Below are 18,242 nucleotides of genomic sequence, written 5' to 3' on the forward strand. Positions count from 1 at the left end.
CATGGAAACGTTTAGATTCCAGGTTTAATTATTTGGACATTTTTTTATATATATATATATATATATATATATATATATATATGCATAAACATGGATTGTCTCGGTCATTTAGTAAAAATAAAAAAAAAAATATTTAACCAATTTCATTTTTTTTAATTTTATAGTCCTTAGTATGATAAGAATTGGAAACAGTAATTTTTTTTAAAAAAAATAAGCCTTGTATGTAAAATCGTATATAAATTATCAAATTGTGAAACAAAGGGGCTTTGTAAAAGCATATATAAAAAAGTTTTATGCTTTTAAATTGGTATCAAGACTCGATTATAATAAACTGAAATCACTGAAAAAGGGAATTTTTTGCACAAATCAAGCTTGAGTTATCTTAAGGAAAAACATTTTCTTTTTTTTTTGTTTGGCCTAAACATGATTTTATTGCACTATTTGCCCTTGACACTCCTGGCTAATAATCACTGATAAATTGTACTTTTTATTTTGTGTATTCTGTTATTTAGTTCGTTATCTAATGCAAAGTGAAATCTTTAATTACTCTTAATCCTATCACAAGATGTGTAAAGAAAATTGCACCACAAAGATCACGCCTTATCTCGGATCAATCAATGGAACCTTCAGGGCTGAATAAAGATGGAATTCGCAGATCGCTAATTTTATGTTAATTCATGTAAACAGAATGTTAGGTAAGAGGACTTCTGTATTCCGAGGTTGCCTCCCTGTGCCGTGGTACTGGTTGCCACCTCAAGACCTGTTTAACAGCATGGGCTGGGAACATTTGCTGGGAATGAGGGTATCGCAGGATTCTACAGCCTTAAAAGTCACAATAATGTTTATAAACAACAGAAAATGGGTTTATAAACCATGTTTTGAAAATAAAACACATTATTGTAACTCAACGACCTACCCAATTTCATGATCAAGTCCCATGGTCAAATACATAGTCTTGGTAAAGCCCCGCCCCTAGCCGCTCCCCCTAAAAAGAATGTTGTCCCTCATTGGTGATCTTTGTACTTTATGCTTTCTAAATTATGACAAACCCACCAACTACACGACAGCTTCGACTGGGACATAGAATTGGTATAAAAAAAAAGTTGAAATAACGGTAAAACTGTGTTTTTTAATTGAATGAAAATGTAGTTAAGCAAAGACTTCCAATGGTGGGGCCGCCGAGCATCATGGGAAAGACAAGATTGTAAGTTGTTGGCGCTATATAAATAACAGCTCCCTATACTCTGCCGCCCCAGCTCGCTGGCTGGATATGACCAATCGCACGCTATAGCCAGCCATTGGCCACATTTACATCATAAGGAGGCCACCGGCCTTAAAGTGCCAGGGCTACCTTATTATCCCCTGTCTGGGTCTATTGTTCTGCCTTTGTCCTTCAGGAGAAATGAAGAAGCTTTCAGTCTAAAACTTTTATTTAGACAACTAATAAAACATAAACTAAACAAAAATCAACATCAAAAACATAAATCTATGTCCTCCACAGCTGGGCGATACTAATTACGCTTGGTTCCACCCAAAACTCGCCTTAAACTTATGAGGGAACATGAAAGGATGACATCAAAACAAGTATTTCAAAAAGATAGACTACAAAGGCTGAATGCTGTTATTTCTGTGCCTTTTTGTAGGTTTGTTTGAGTCGATGTGTGTTTAAAGGTGTAGCGGACATGTTTTTATGGGAAAGAAACCATGATGTTTCCCATCGCTACGTAGAGCAATCCATACGGACATGCGCAAGGACTTTCCGTCAGTTTGCAGGCTTGGCTTGGGCTTGGGCTGTGTAACCAGCAGCCTCACCTGGCCATCTAATGTTCAAGATGTCGTTTTATTGTCTTTTAGATTATTTCAGGTTCATATAAAACATCAAAATATCTAATTAATATTTTTAGGATAATTTATAATGTGATTATTTATTATATTCCTTTAACCTCCTGCTTACGTATTTATTTATATATATTGTCCATGTATGGTTTGTTCCAGTAGCCCACTTGCTCCCAGTGGTCATAGGAGCTCTCGGGGTTGTGGCTCCTAAGCTGGGAGAGTGTCTCCAACTGATTCCAGGAACGACATCAGAACACTCTGTCCAAAAGAGTGCAGAGCTAGGAACCGCTAAGATACCACGCAGAACGCTCACACTCCCAGGCCTCTGGTAGAGGAGCTGAGGTTGAGGAAGACTCATGCCACCCATAGGGGTAAGAAGGGGATTTATTCCCCGGGGTCTGGGACATGCCATGCATGTGCTGAATTGTGCGCATTTGTGCAGTAGCCCGATGATGCTCTTCATCTCAAGCTCTGCCCCCTGGGGTCCCGATTGGATAAGGTTGGAGGTTGAGAGGTGGGCCACTGGCCATCAGCGCCCCATACTCATGAGATGTGCTGCAGTGTGTGGCCGCCATCTGGATGTGCCAAGCAACACGCTACATGACCATAAAGGCTTGACACGTGGCCACCCATATCCAGCTGTCGGCCGCACATACACCAGCAGGCGGTCGCTGGTCTTAAAGCGCCAGGGCTGTCTCGCCTCACCAGTCCGGCTCTGCCAAGGAGTGATTAAGGTCCAAGTCTTTACAGCAGGAAGAACGGGACGACTAGACGTGCCAAACGGGTCTTTCCTGCCGCCACATTCTATGTTTCTATGTGATGGGGACCCTATAAGTATATTTGGGGAGATAGGTGGCTGTTGTAGGGTTCAGTCATCTAAATAAGTGGGATTATAAGATACTGGGGGAGTTTGCTCCATTTCTGATAATATTTTACTGGAAGGAAGTATTTGATGAAGAATGTAAATGTTTCCCAGTGAGTGGAGGCCAGGCTGATGTGCAGATCACACACTTTTTATCTTTCCAGCCACATCCAGCAATAAAAGAAATGACATTCCCAGAGCCCAAGCCCAGGCCCCCCACCTCCCGTTTACTCTGCAACCAATCAGAGGACACCATGGTGCCTGTGCTGGAATTTGCATATTAAAGCCTCTGTGGACGAGGCAGCCAATAGGAGCAGGCCCTCATTAGCATGCACCTTGGCTCATTAGCATGGGGGCCGGCTGCGTGGGGAGAGGAATGGCTGCGGTTACATTGTATCTGTAGAGCGATTCCAGGAGCAGGAGAGGAGGAGGAGGGAGCGCAGAGCACGGTCCTTCCTCTTGTTTGTTTTAGCGATCGCCTGCAAGAAAGGAGAGGGAAAGCTGGCAGGAGACGGGGAGAGCTACAGGATCTCCAGTCTGGAAGTGATCAGGGATCCAGAGTGACCGCTGCTGCTGGAGCCACATTGCATGGAGGGATCCCCTCCATAGGACTATTCTTCTTTTGCCTCCGCACCGGGGCCCCCTATCAATACAGGAATATAGAGCAGGGGGAGCAGTCTTGCATACTGTGGCGCCCACTGGCCCTGTTGATGATGATCTGTCCTAAGTGGCTTGCAGTAGCCCTGTCTGTATGCCTGGTGGCCCCTGGCTCAGGTGGGCCCAGCGGGGCTTCCTCGCCTTCTCCTTGCCCTGTGCCATGCCGATGTGACGGGGATGGAGGAGTGGACTGCTCCGGGAGTGGACTGCTCGCTGTGCCCCAAGGAGTCAGCGCCTTCACTCACTTTCTGTAAGTATGGCAGAAGGGTGAAACAATGTACCTTCCCCCTGGCTCGGGTGAGCTTTCAATGGCCCGGGATCTAAAATAAGGTCGAGGAGGGTTAAATTCAAGGTGTTTCTCACCTCTCTGGCCTCTAGAGGGTTAAGTTAACTTTCTTTAAGTTTCCTTAAATATACCTTCTAATAGATATTTATTTATAACCCCATTAATATTAGTGACTGTATTCTGCATTGTACAACAAATACTGACTTCACTACCAGTGTATTCCTCCTTCATTCGCATTATTATTATTTATTTAGAATTTAGAAAGAAAACATGAATTGCTTTATTATTACTATTATTCATAATAGAGTTTAGAAAGAATATGTATTCATTCCATTATTCATAATAATAATAATAAAATGTTTTTTTTCTAAATTATATTATGAATAATAGTAATAAAAGCAATGTATGTTTTCTTTCTAAATTCTACATAAATAATATCATGAATAATAATCAAATCATTTATACAGAATATGTATTCATTCCCATTATTATTACTTAATAATAATAATATCATTGTTATTAAAACAATGTGAATCAAGAAGGAATACCCACTACTATATATATATATATATATATATATATATATATATATATATATATATATATACACACACACAACTTGGACTTGTGAAGCCATTCACATCCTGACATTGCAGACCCCATTTAGCCACCCGCTGACACTGAAATAACCTTATTTTGCTAGTAGCCTTTCATTCTATAAATAAATCATTACTGTATACATTAACCCCCATTACTCATCACTATGTGGTTGATAAATATTTACTTAGCTTTTATGTAACTATTAGGAAACACTGATAGAAAAATATTTGTATTGTTTTGGCTGTCACTTGCCACTATCCAGGAAGTTTTCTAGAACTGCCTATAGAATATTGTAGATAGCTGGTCATTTATCCAACTTTTTTTGAGAAATATAAGAACGATGGACGTTCTGGTTTATTTCTTGGTGTATCAGATATAATTTTTTATTTCTTTATATGCAATACTATCCGGTCTAGGGGGTTAAATACCCAGATCCATGCTTAGTACAGGGCGATTTGGGTCAGTCAGCTCCTGGGAAAGGTTGGCATGTCATTTACGATGGCAGACAGGATGGCAGACCGTATTCTATAGGCTCAGGGGTAAAAAAATGCCATTTACTTAGTGATGTGTACAGTAACCACTAGTTGTTTAATTGCCTGTTAATAACAGAAGCCCAACAGTTCAGAAAGGCTAGTATAACGTAACCCACTCATTGCCAGTGGCATAAGCAAACGCTTCTCTTTGCTTTGGCACTTAAAGGGTTAATTGTTGTAGCGCATTGCCAGACCTTGGTGCTGTTTACATGTGTGTGTGTGTGTGTGTGTGTGTGTGACAAATGAGAAGTAGGGACACTTCTTGATAAAGCCAAACCATGCTGTAAAAATAAACCTCTTCATTGCCCATTTAACCCTTTCATTGCCATATTAATAGGACTTTAGGTTAGATTATCACAGATGATATGGTTCATTGTATCTACATATAAACATGTACGTCGTGGGTGTGAGTTATGCCGCTGTTTACACCTGTTTGAGACCCCCCCCCCAGTTTGGGTAGATGTTTTAACCCGTTGCTCCCCAAAGTATTAGAGGAACCATATTGACATTTGCGCAGGGTTATGGGTTAGATGCTGTGGATGTCTGGATGTATCTATACCTTTTAAGATTCTATATTATGGAGTCAATTGTAATATATTTGGGGTTCACAAACGGAATAATTAAAGTTTATTGCAGTATAATAAACATTTCACTAGGTAGGTGTGAATTAACTACGTGCCGCTGAAACGCGCGTGTCACCCAGACATGGGTGTCATTGGCATATGTTAGAATAAACTATTCAGTCAGCTTTTTGGAGCAATGACTTGAAACAGAGGTGTCATGTTTTGATCCCCCGTGTCAAGTGCCAGGTTATATGAATGTGTTATATTTGCATCTCTTATATATAAACTGGAATGTTAGTTTCTCGGGACGTTGGAGTTAAAAGAAGAAACTGACGCAGGTTTTCCAAGTCATTTAATACAAAAACTTTGAGAGTTTTGAACGTTTTCTTTGAGATACAGTAGCTAAATCTTTGAAGTTCGGTCTGGGAAAAAAAAGGTGCTTACCCTCTTCTAGGTAATACCTAATAGTGATTGCAAGTTATTTAGGGGAATTTAAAAAGTCTGACAGGCCCCCTGGGCTAATGTCTTATGCTATGTTTGTGTCTAAAGGCCTTTGCGTTGGTATGTAGGCATTATGGAAAACATGCAATATTCTCAACAGGGTGAAAGCTCATCAACCTAACATCCAATGCCTTTCACTCGAACAATAGATACAGTTCCCCTGCTCTACCGTGTATGGAGCCTCATATCCTGTGACTAAGTATCCATGTCTTCCTCTGAAACCTTATGGGGTCTTACGGTTACATTAAGTTGCAAGTGATGTTTCCTGGAGGGTAACTGGGATCCTTTGAGGATCATGAGGACAGACGTGTCCTCAAACCCTGTTAGGCCGCTGCAATCGGCTGGATGAGTAGAGTAAATGAGTCTATAAAATATTTACCTTTCTACTTCGATTACCCTACTCCGTCGTAAAAATAAGATGGCGTGAATATGTTCTCTGTTGCTCTGGCCATGCACTTGATCAAGATGACCTCAGTAGATACCATCATGGTGAAGATGTGTTTATATTTTGATAGGTTCGAGGTTATAGAGCCTTTTGTTTAGGGTAAGGTTGGCCAACACGTAGCCTACAGTCCAAATATAACTCTGTAAGGTTTTCATTCATTAGTTTTCTCTCTGGAATGGGGCTTGGCCCTCCGCGCTCAGAATACCCCAATGCTCGAATACTTCAGGAAGCCATGTTTGCAGATGCAAAATAGAATAGATGTGGGTTGATGGTCTCTTGATGTCAAAAAGAAATGTGGTTAGAAGTTGACCTTGACTAAAAAAAAAATAAGCGGAACTCGTGCTTTAAAACAATCAAGAAAATTTGGAGGTTTGGATCTATTTAGTGAAGCGTGTGCGCAAGTTTCCCATTATACTGAAATACTGTACAAATTGAGTTTTTTAATCATGCAAATAAATCTGTATAAAAAAAAAATAAAGCAATATGATTTTTTCCTCCTGTTCCAGATCACAGGCAGTTCAGAATTCCAGATTTGTTAGCATGCTGTGGTTTTATGTTTTTTTTTGTTTTTTTTTATTTCTATTTTTTATATTTTCTCTCCATATGGCCTGACATATTATTTTGTTTCTGTGTGCTACTAGTTCAAATGTGAATATTTTTTTATTTACTCATTATTTCATTATTTCTTATGAATGAACGTCTCTGAAACATTTCAGTATGACAGCTAATGAAGATTAATAAAAAAAAAAATGTTAATGTTCTTAATTTACATAAAAATGTCTGATGACAAGATATTAAGACTTATAATTTTTTATGAACAGTTGTGGCTTGTTAATGGAATGGCTCGCATAATACAGGACCGCATTTCTGCAGAGTGGTAAAAGTGGTACAATCGCCATGGCATCCAACACAACATTCCTGACTATTGTGTCGACTTTGCACCAGAATTTCTCTTTGTTCATAACCCTCCTGTATAGACGTTTGATGCATCAGGCAACAGAACTCATTGTGGTGTTAAATCTTAAATAGGAACCACCACAATTTCCATCTGACGATCCTTGAGATGCTGCATTGTCAACTGCCGTCCTAATATCTTTGGTTGGGAAATCTAGACTGTAAGCTCCTTTGTGCAAGAACCTGCAGCATCAGAGAAATAACCTTTTGCTGGTGCCGGCAGATCTGACTTTGCAGTAGAACATATAGATATTTTCATCTGTTTAAAATGAAAACCCCCTCGACGGCACGTGATATATGCGTAGAACGGAGTCATATGAGTGAGAAACATTGTTCTTGGGTGCACTCCGGCACCCAAGATGTTAAAATACACTTCGTACTGTTTGTAGGTTCCTTAAGAAACCTTGACAAGCTTATTGCAATGTATTAGGAGTTCAGATCAAGACACTTTTTGTCTTTACCGTGCGACAATGTGTGGTCTTGGCTTGTGTTTGCCAACCAGGAGGTCTAGATGGTTGGTGTTTTGGCTTAAGGTTAATCTCTTATTTACACCCTCATATATACTGTGTTGGTGGATTGGGGGGGGGGGCAGGTTGATTTGCCCAGCATTTGGTACACAATACATTTTCGGGAAAATATAATTGGCCTTCATGAAAAGCTTTGGCTACAATAGGTCAATGAGGTTCTATGTTGTGATAAATGTGAGCTAATACAGCATGTATGTCTTGGCGGTTGGACAGACACGGTTGATCGGCATCGTGACGGAGGAATTTAAAGGTAAACAAACAAGCGCTAACAAGTCGGGACGTTTGGACTGTAACATGTAATACCTGATGGCGTGTTCATGCAGCAGCAGCAGCACACGGCTGGGTACTCTTCCGTTCCTGCCGTCCTTAAATGTATTTATTTATCTGGTATTTTAATCAAAATTCCATTATAACAAAAAAAAATCATTATTATTATTATTATTATTATTATTATTATTATAGGGCTTGTAGTTTTCAGGTGCTCGGAATCGGTCAATTTAACCCCAATATACATACCATATGAAAAATACTAAAGCGTAATACCAGTTTAAAATTGGAATAGGTGCTTAATTCTGTCATGATTAAAAAAAAAATAAAAAATCATGCAAAGTGGGGAAAAATCCTATTAAATTAAAAGATAATTTTTAACCCTCTGGCACTTAAAGGGATGTAAAAACAAAATTTTTGTATATTCTTGATTCACAAAGACATTTTCCAAAGGATATTGCCCACTTAACACTGGAGTGTAAACTTACAGGTTTCTGAGAATTTCTCGACACCATAAAATAAGAAAAAAAAAAACCCGCAATGGGCAGAGTAGGGAATTCTTCTTTTTTGGTTGATCCCTTGGCTTCCTAGTCTGCCACAAACTGAGTTGACACCTAAGTGTTGCAGACCCCTTCTTTCGGTACCGTTTCATTCCTCGCTTCAGGGCGCTAAATATTTTCACAGACAGGGTAAAGTCAAACCTGTGAGAAAACCCCAGAGCCCTCCTTTATCTCCCCCCTTCCCGTCCGATTGCCTGCTAACTTTCCCACCGCTTAAAAAATATCACCTGCTGCCGACCATTTGGCATCCGTACCGGTTCCTTTAAATACCGGTGAACCAAAAAGGGGTTTTGTTGACCAATTTTGTGCGTGTCTGAACCGGGGAACTGATTTATCTTGTCTCATGACCGCTTTTGAATTCCTTTTTGCGGTTATAAATCTGCAAATGTCACTTTTTACTCTGATTAAGTCTGTTAGATAGTTAATGGAATTTTTAGTTTAGAATTTGGTGAAAGGTGGGTTTGATCTGTGGTAGTCCCTACGGTATAGAAGACTTTGAGGGCTAATTTTTTCCACTTTTTTTGTGGGTTACCCCATTGTGGAACCGATTTACATGAGGGATCGTTGAGGTGCACCCAAATACAGAGAGCTACACCCATGAATGCAATTAAATCTGTATTGAACTCGGTCAGCCTGTTAAATATTCCGCAGGTCGGGTAAGATTTGCCGCTTACTCTTGTGTTCTATAAATTTGCAAAATTTCCAGTTCTGCCAGAAATATCTCTCTGGTTGGCGGGGGAAGGCAAAGGAGCCATGTTTATTTATTACATTATTTTATTTGCATTATCAAATTTACCAATTTTTTTTTTTACATGCTACAATATAATGATTTTTTTTCCCCATTATCAATCATACAATGGTTTTTATATTATTGTGAGAAAAAAAAAATATATTTATCTATAAAATCTGATCCTGTAAACACCAAATTCCACCATTTTACAACAATTTGTGTTTTTCTGTGTTTATACAAATTTTACTCTACTATACATTTTTATGGGTAAAAACTACGGTTTGGCCACTGTTTGCCCACAAAGAGTTCTCCTTTGTAAGGTCACCAGGCCTCGGGCCCATTTCTTGTTCGAATATTTAAACTTTCTACTTTTTTTGCCAGTCCGATTCATGTATGAGATATTTAAGAAAACCAGAAATGTATGGGGCGCAGGTGCATATATAGGGGAAAAAAACAAAAAAAACAATATAGTGTAGATGGTATGTCCAAATGCTAATTATTAAGTGATATGTTGCACTCACAAGTGAAAGAGGCAAATCCAACCCATCAATGAGGACTGTAAAAAACTTTAATATTCTTTCTAGGTCAATCTAAAAAAATATAAACTAAAATAGTGCAGTATCTTAGGTGAAAGAGTATATACCAATGGTAATGCACTCACAATTTTTCATGCACAAAGTGCATATGCAGACATTTAGTTAAAATGAAGTCCAATTGAATCTTTCTTCTACGCGTTTCGCCCTTTGGGCTTCCTCAGGAGATCAATTGGTGCAGATTTCTATGGATGTCCGTGAATTCAGCAAAATCAGCAGAAGTCAGAAATGAGATATTTATACAACTTTCAAAGAGAAACTTTAAACCGAGAGGCAGCGGCGGATCATAAGGGCTGTCTTGCACCACTTAAGGTGTGCGGGGGTGTCTCCGAAGACGTTGCTTCTTTTCATCTTTTTGTTTAAACACCCAAATGGCAGGTGGCAATCAAAAGGTATGATAGGTGGAGGACAGGATGCTGAAGCTTCAGCAACGCCCGCCGCAGACTATCTCGATAGCTCTTCCTCAACCCAGGTCAGCACCTTGGCGCTGGGATATAAAATACGTCCGTAAACGACCTCCGGTTCTACAGTGGCCCCTCAAGCCTTTCTAAATAACTCAAAAGAAAACTCCAGAAAGATTACATTTAAGGAATACGTACATATCCGTAACCAACTTTTTTTTTTGCAGAATCAGCTGCCATGTTTTTGGGGGGACATTAATGAATTTGCTTTACAGAACCGTGGTTGCTTGGAGCGGCCATGTTGGATCTATAACTTGGATGCGTTTCTTGATATTACAAATGCACAAGGGTTTATTTTTTATCTTTATTTGAGCGTATTGACACCGAAAGTGTTATAAACTGGTTCTACTATTAAAACATTTTTGAGGGCGAACTATTTGTTTATCTTAGGCTACATGTATTTAGAATTTTTTTTTCTTAACTAAATTGCGCCGTAAAAATAGAAATATATAAATATATGTGTGTGTGTGTGTTTTAATAATTTTTTCACATTTTTTTTTTTGCAGCGTTATCCAATATAAATATGTTTGGTTGTTCTAGCAAGCTGGTTCTCCAGCCCGTGTACCTGCTTGTATTATATAATAACGTAACAAATGTCGTTAGATCTCACCATTCATTTCATTTCACTATTGTCCTGGAATTCTAAGGATTGGTTATGGTGACAAAACAAAAAATGTCAAAGATGGCAATTTTTAGTTTTTTTTTCTGTGAGAATTCTTTGCATGTGATCAGGTTTTTACCTTTTGTTGGTTTTGCCAGGGCCTTCTGAGATTGATGGCTTTCTATTGACGAACCTGGTTAATGTTTCATGAAGTTGCACTACGAAGCTATTTCTACCCAGAAGGCATTGCGACTTAGCATACAAAGTCTGCCCCCCCTCTTATATATGTCTCTGCTAATTATTTTTTTTTATTTTTTTATCATATTGCGTGCTTTGTGAATATTTTTTTGTTGTTGTATATCTTTTATCTGTGCTGATATTTTTTTTCCTGAGAATGAAACCTATGAAGACTTAATCTAACTGCATGTTGGTAAACCAAGAGGCAGAGATTTCCCAGCGCTCAGTATTACAAGTTTTAAAGTTGAAACAAAAACTTTTATGGCTTCTTTTTAAGCAGCTTTATAAAAAAAAAAAAATCTGGGGAAGTCGATATCCTTTATTATATTTAAACAGTCTACGGATTGATTTGATTAATATTTTGAAATATTCAGAACTGGCACCCCATATATCATCTTGTACTACGTGACAGTACATCTTTTATGATCCAAAGCGAGATATAAAGGCGATCATAAGTTATATGCCATCATGGTGCCATACCTTCCACCCAAGTGTCCCTCTTTTAAGCAGTACATTCCCTTTTTTTGGAATTCTAATCCATCTGTCCCACTTTCCACCCATGATGCCCATCTTTTCGGCCAACTTTTGCAGCCATAAATGTTTGCTGTGTATAGAAACAGCAGGAAATATTTTTATAAACTAAATTGTGTAAAGTAAAAAAAAAAACCATAACAAATAAGTGGCTGCATTTTGTCCATAGCAGGGCGTGAGTGGCCTTTTATGGCTTTGTGACCTTCCATGATTATTTATATTTATTACAATTGTTTTTCATTGTGCCGGTAGGTTTCTTAGCGCTATTAAAATTAAACAAAAATTTAACAAAAACCTTAAAGATAATATAAACAATAATACAAACAACGATGACGGAGAAGGAAAAGAAGGCTACGCAGTTGTGATTTTACAATCTACTATTCTTAATCTATTTTTAAAGTGAATTCTGTGCCGATAAACCACATTTTTGTTACCATATTCACCTTCCTGCTCCTCCACGCAACCCCGATTCTTCCCTCCTATAGGGTTCAGGCTTAGTGAGAGATTTCCTTACAATAATTACCTTCCTTGCCCTTTGGCCCTTGTCACATTTGGTTTGTTTGGAGAAACACTGTTGCACAGTAAGCATTTCCAAACTAGGCAGAGCCTGAAGCTGTCCTACGACGTGATTTATGCTTTTGTCAAAGTACGTTGGCCCTCCTCCTGTATACCTTGTAAAAGCTGCTTTGTGAACGCTTCTAGAAAAATATCTACCAGGAACAAACTATGAATTAGCCCCACAACCAGTGAGACATATTTTGTAATGTTTTGCAAGGTTCCGCGTTGCTTTACGTTCAGTTGTATTCAAAATTCTGGTGAAATGTATCAGAAAAAAAAAATAAATCCATTGTAACATTTTGGAACCTTGTCCTACGAGCAATTTTCTTGTTTCTCAATCTTTCCTGCAAACCAATGTTCCTAGTATAGGGAATTTTTTTTTTTAAAGTTTTTCTTTTGTCTTCTACACTGTGTATGAAGAACGGTATAAATGTGTAGTATATAAGAGGCCTTAATAGTCTTGTCAGTCCTGTAGGCCTCGGGCTGTACAGTGATTTGGATAATTCTTGTAGATCTGAAGATTGTTTTTTGTCACTAAACTGATTCCTTTGTGAATTTGTGTGTATGGCCAAATCGGGGGTTGGGAGCTAAATTTTTTGTGAAGAGCCCCATAAGCAACGACTTCCAAAAGCTTTGTCCCAGTATGGACACTTTGCCTACTCATCATCCGCACGCACTTTGACTCAACCATAGCTAGGTACACCGTCTGCCATATTGGTGAGGTCATAACCTGGATCACTGGATCAGCCAATCAAATCAGAAATGCAGATTCCCATTGGTTGCATCCGCTTCTGCCTTCTAGTGTAAGGTTCCAAAAGCCCCCCTCCTCCACCAACAAAGAACATGGGATGTTTTGCTGGCGTAACATTATATCCAGTTAATACGCAGTGCGTGTACACAGGTGTTCATGCGTGTGTTCAGGCATGATGGCTCAAGGCGTGGCTTCCATCGAAACATTTCTGGCATCTGTCTCCTCTGGTTATTGATGACTTTTCTGCTTATCTAAGGCCAAATCTCTAAACAAAAAGAGACCTTCAGCATAACAAATGAACTGCACTCCCATTTATAATGAGAAGTTCATCTATTCCATCTGTCATCTTGTTTGAGATACTTTTTTAACCCCTCCCCCCTTGTGTCTATATCCAATTTACTTCCATAGTTCAGAAGTTTTGCAAATTAATATAATAATGAAACCCTCTGATATTTTCTTTGGATCGCTACCGTATTTGCTCGATTATAAGATTAGTTTTTTTCCCAGAGCAAATGCTCTGAAAAATACCCCTCGTCTTATAATCGGGGTCGTCTTATAATCAGACCTCAAATAGGTCTGACTATGAGACTAAGATCCAGATCCCCCGCAGCGATGCAGGGGACCTGGATCCTCCTGTGTTATGCCCCCCCCCCCCAACTTACCGGTGCATCTGAGTCCCTGGAGCTTAGTCCGGGCAGCGTGTAGAGCTCTACCCGATTCAGCGGAGGTTGTGTATGCGAATCGGGTAGAGCTCTACACGCTGTCCGGACTAAGCACCAGGGACTCAGAAGCACCGGTAAGTTTGGAGCAGGGAGGGGGAGGGAGTGTTAAATGGGGGGCATAAGGCATTTCTGGAGGCAGAGTGCTCTGTGAAATGCCTTTTACAACCTTGCCCCCCCAGTTATGCACATCTGCCCCCAGGCTTGCCACTCTGCCCCAGAAATGCCTTATACACCCTATATGCCACTGTGCCTCCTGAAATGCCTTATACCTCCCTATATGCCACTCTGCCCCATAATATGCCTTTTAACCCCCTAAATGCCAGAGTGGCATATAGGGGTATAAGGCAATTCTTGAGGCAGAGTGGCACATATGGGGTCAAAAGGCATATCATGGGGCACAGTGGCATATAGGGTGTATAAGGCATTTCTGGGGCAGATGTGCATAACTGGGGGGGCAGGTTGTAAAAAAAGAAAATAAAAACAAAATATTTTTCTCAATCATAGCTTTTATTAACAAACAATTGTTCACATAGTTTACATGAATTAACATTTACTGGTAAAACTTTTTTCCTATAGGGTCGTCTTATATTCAGGCTTTTTCTTTTTTTTCGCAAATTAATATTCAGATTTTGGGGGGTCGTCTTATAATTGAGCAAATACGGTAATTTTCAGATGTATACATTCGTTGTACAGCGCTCTGGAGTATAATGTTATTATAAAAATAATAGTAATATAATAGAAATGTTGCCCGAAAACCATGTCTCTGCTCCAATGCTGGATATCAACGATATCCCACGTTAAGTGACATTTTCCTGAATAATTACTGGGCTAATTAACTAGCCTTAAGTGTTTAATTATTTTATTCCCCGTCATATACACATCAAAAAAAGAAAAAAAAAAAAAAAGAGGACCTCTGTTTTTAGTGAGGACCATGATATGTAGACTAGCATTTACATGATTTATATCTTAACCTCCACTCCCTTGTTATCTACCGGTCCAACCTGAAACTGTAGCAAGGCTGAGTAATTGTTACCCCCAAGCTATTGCTTGGCTGCAGGAGGGACATCAGGGGAGGAAAGAGGGCCAGAGGGATTTGGGACCCAACGAGGGACATTTTGTGGTGCATTAATACAATTGTAAATTTCAGCTTGTGGTGCCTTCTTCTTTTATTCATCTTTAGAGATGTATCTATTGTGTGACATGATCCATGTAGCCCCTCTGTTTTCTTAGTTCTAATGAAAAGCTTTTTTTTGTGGCTTTGGTCATCCTCCTTTTCTTCTCCTCTCATTTAAATGTATGTGAAAGAATAAAAGGAGATTACCCCTTATCTCCTAGATAAGCCAACCCCAGTATAGCCTCCAGGGTTTAAAAAAGAATATATGGCATTGTTGTTATAGGCTCCGTGATTAAAAGGTTAATGTCTGGTGATATGTACCTGCAAGGGCTGACAACAACTCAAGTCCCTACACAGATTGATTCCTGGGCTAAAAAATAAAAATTATAGTAGTTAGTAATGGGTTCTGTGCAGTTTGTCGGTTTAGTTTATTTTTCTTATTTTTTTATTTTTTTTCCTTTTCTATCTGCAATTTTAATTTATTATTTAGACTTTTTTGTTAAATGTAATTACTCACTTTAATGCTGAATCGGCATATAAAGCTAAATTTATTTGTATTTTTAGGTGGTGAGGCATCACCAGGAACCTGTGTAGGAATCCAAGACCTGATGCCCGCCATTTGCCAGATAAATAGAGATGACATCACACATGGGTCTTGGATTACATGGGTGCAGTTGAGACATCACAGTGTGCTATGTTCGTGTTATGCGGGTTGTATGTGTTCACGCAACAACCTATGTTTGCCCCCTGTGCATACTCTGCAGTACCTGACGTCTATGGTTGTTGCGACTATCCTGGTCAATTCAGGATTGTTGGCATGTGTGATTTAAAAAGTGAAAACATATCTATCTCCCTGTAAATGCGCATAATTGTGTGTTTCAAAGTTGTCATTGTCTCTCGCAATTATAGCATAAAATCTAGGCAAGTACTTTACGCTGATTAGTCTTTTACGATAAACATTCCAAAGAGCAATAAACTGAATGCCAGTTTGTATTGTGGCCTTTTAAATTTCAGTGCACCCAGTATAGCCAAGCATTTTCTCTACAAAGGATCGCCTGGTGGTGTAAAAGATGGATGTGGAGCGTGATACCAATTGCATCATCACACAATCTAACCTTTAGCACAAGGAGAGTCAACTACTAGCAGTCTGACTGCTATGGACTACATGGTCTTCCGTGCTCGTGTATCGTCATTCCAACAAGGTGCCCCAACTCAAGAGGGATAGTCCCACTTTGATACCCAAGTTCGTCTGCACATGCCTAAGAATTTGGGGCGCTGGCTGGAATGCTCCATAGCTGTCAGGTCTGCACCATCAACTTTGAGACTGTTAGAAGCTATAGTCTCTAAAGCATAGAATGGAGAATTTTGTAGGCATAACCGTTCTTGACATGTCTCCTGGCAGGGTAGGACTAAATGAACACTGTTTTCTTCAAGACCTTGTTTTGTCGTTTCCTGGTTTCAAGTATAACAAAGCTTTTCACCTCCTTGAGGAACCTATACATCAGGTACAAAGTGAAGACATTCCACGAGTTACATGAGGCATGCACTGCATTAGAGGGACCTGCGTCAGCATAGGATTTCATAGGCCCTATTCTTTCACCGAACGGCTGCCTTTCAACCTCTTCCTCCATGTAGAACTCCGTGTGACACTTTGGTTCTCTGGAGATTTGCGTCTGTCAATCAGCTCTGCATCTTTGAAAGCGCAAACCGTGGGATATCTTTGTCTTTCTGAGAATACTGCCTCGTGATTGATGCTAAATAGATGCCGGGGGGGGGGTGTTGGCTGCTTTTAGGTATTCTCCTGAAGACCTTTTACCTGTGATGACAAATGACCTCATTAACCCATATGTGGAAGCTGTAGACCAGCTGCGTACCAGGCCATGCTGGAATTAGAATGGCTCCTTATACGTAGTCACCAATGGTCCAAAAGCCAACTCTTCTGAACAGTTAAAACAGGCATACTCCACATTATTGTGCATAAAGGGGTTAACTTTAACGCTTTGCTATGCTGTTTCATTGAGTCGCATTGCCCGCACGAAAACAAAGGGTTAAAGCAGTCTGTATGTTTGCCACAACTATTTCACAGCCAGAAGGGCTAGCAATTCTTTGTATATGTACTGTTTGCTGAAGGCCATTGTATGGCCCACATAGCAACAATTTTTGTGTGTGTGCTTAAAAAATAATTTCTATGCCAAAAGATGGTGCATATTTATTCCCCTACTTAGAAATAAATACTATGCTTGTGCGAGGTTGCATCATGGATTTTGGCAGGAGGCGTAGGCACGGAAGGGGTCACACCAGGGTAATTGTAGGTTAATGGAAGATGTTCTTGATTATAGTTTACAACTTAGGGAGTGTTTCTCTTACTCGTTTATGGCCTTATTTTTAAATAAAATACCGAAGCCACCTATTCTTCCCTATACCGAAGCATGGCGTGCTATTAACTCTTTGATTCATCTTCCTCCCGTCACCTGAGCCATCCGTGTTGAGGGGAGCCACCATTGTAGGGTTGTGATAAGCCTAAAGCTATCCTCCATCTAAGATCTTTACAGCAGGAATAATGGGCAGACTGGATGCTCCAAATGGTTCATCTGTTGTCAGATTTAACGTTTCTATATGTAGTTTCTAGCGCTTTAATACGTAGGTTGCGTTTAATCCTGTGGGCAGCAGACATAATGGCTCCATGTAAGCCTGTGAAGCAAGGAAAACATTTTAAAAACTTTTTTATTTTTTTTATAAAAAAAACAAAAAACTTAATTCACAAATTAACTTAAAATGTTCAAACCTTTGAAGGGGAAGGAAATGGTTACCTGTTTGTTTGCCGTTTGTAGGATTGAACAGTCACTAAAATGGAAACATTGGGTGTAATACGTATTTTGTATGTTTTGCAGCTGCCAGCAGAAATCTAGTAGTATCTTTTTAAGGTGTTTTTTTTTTTTGTTTTTTTTTTTATTAAAGTGCTTTCCAAGTTAGCGAATAAATGGCAATTTTTTTTCTACCTCCCTTTATGTTCGGCAAAACAGGCGTGTAATTCTTTATTGAGCGGAGCCTGTAGGGGTTCTTTGTGCAGGTCTTAATTAAGGGCTTTGAAATGCTCAACAAAAGAATTGGGGGGGGGGAGAACAAATGCTACTGAGTTATTTGTCCTCTGTCCCCATTGGCCAAATTTGCTGGCTGTCCATTGGTGCACTTTGTGCATTCTGAACATAACTGACACTTTTGTTTGTGGTTAACGGAGGTGAAAGAAGCCAATTATTGGCTGTTATTCCCCCCCCTGACCATTCTTTTAAAGGGCAGCTGCTCGTTGATTTAGCTTAAGGAAAATATGGATTCCCCCCTAACACTGGGTGTTG

General features: G+C 39.4%; 1 protein-coding gene across 1 annotated transcript in view; it reads left to right on the forward strand.

Moving 5' to 3' along the window:
• The first annotated feature begins 3,411 nt into the window (after nt 1-3,411).
• The window catches only part of LOC149277656 (leucine-rich repeat-containing G protein-coupled receptor 4-like), a 44,518-nt gene continuing 29,687 nt past the window's right edge, over nt 3,412-18,242 (forward strand). The window contains exon 1 of the mRNA XM_089502639.1: nt 3,412-3,605. Within this exon, the coding sequence (XP_089358765.1) occupies nt 3,412-3,605 (194 nt within the window). The remainder of the gene's footprint in view (nt 3,606-18,242) is intronic.

The sequence above is a fragment of the Sceloporus occidentalis genome, unplaced genomic scaffold, assembly GCF_023333645.1.
Source record: "Sceloporus occidentalis isolate IW3139 unplaced genomic scaffold, rSceOcc1.0.p SCAF_207, whole genome shotgun sequence".
NCBI lineage: Eukaryota > Metazoa > Chordata > Lepidosauria > Squamata > Phrynosomatidae > Sceloporus > Sceloporus occidentalis.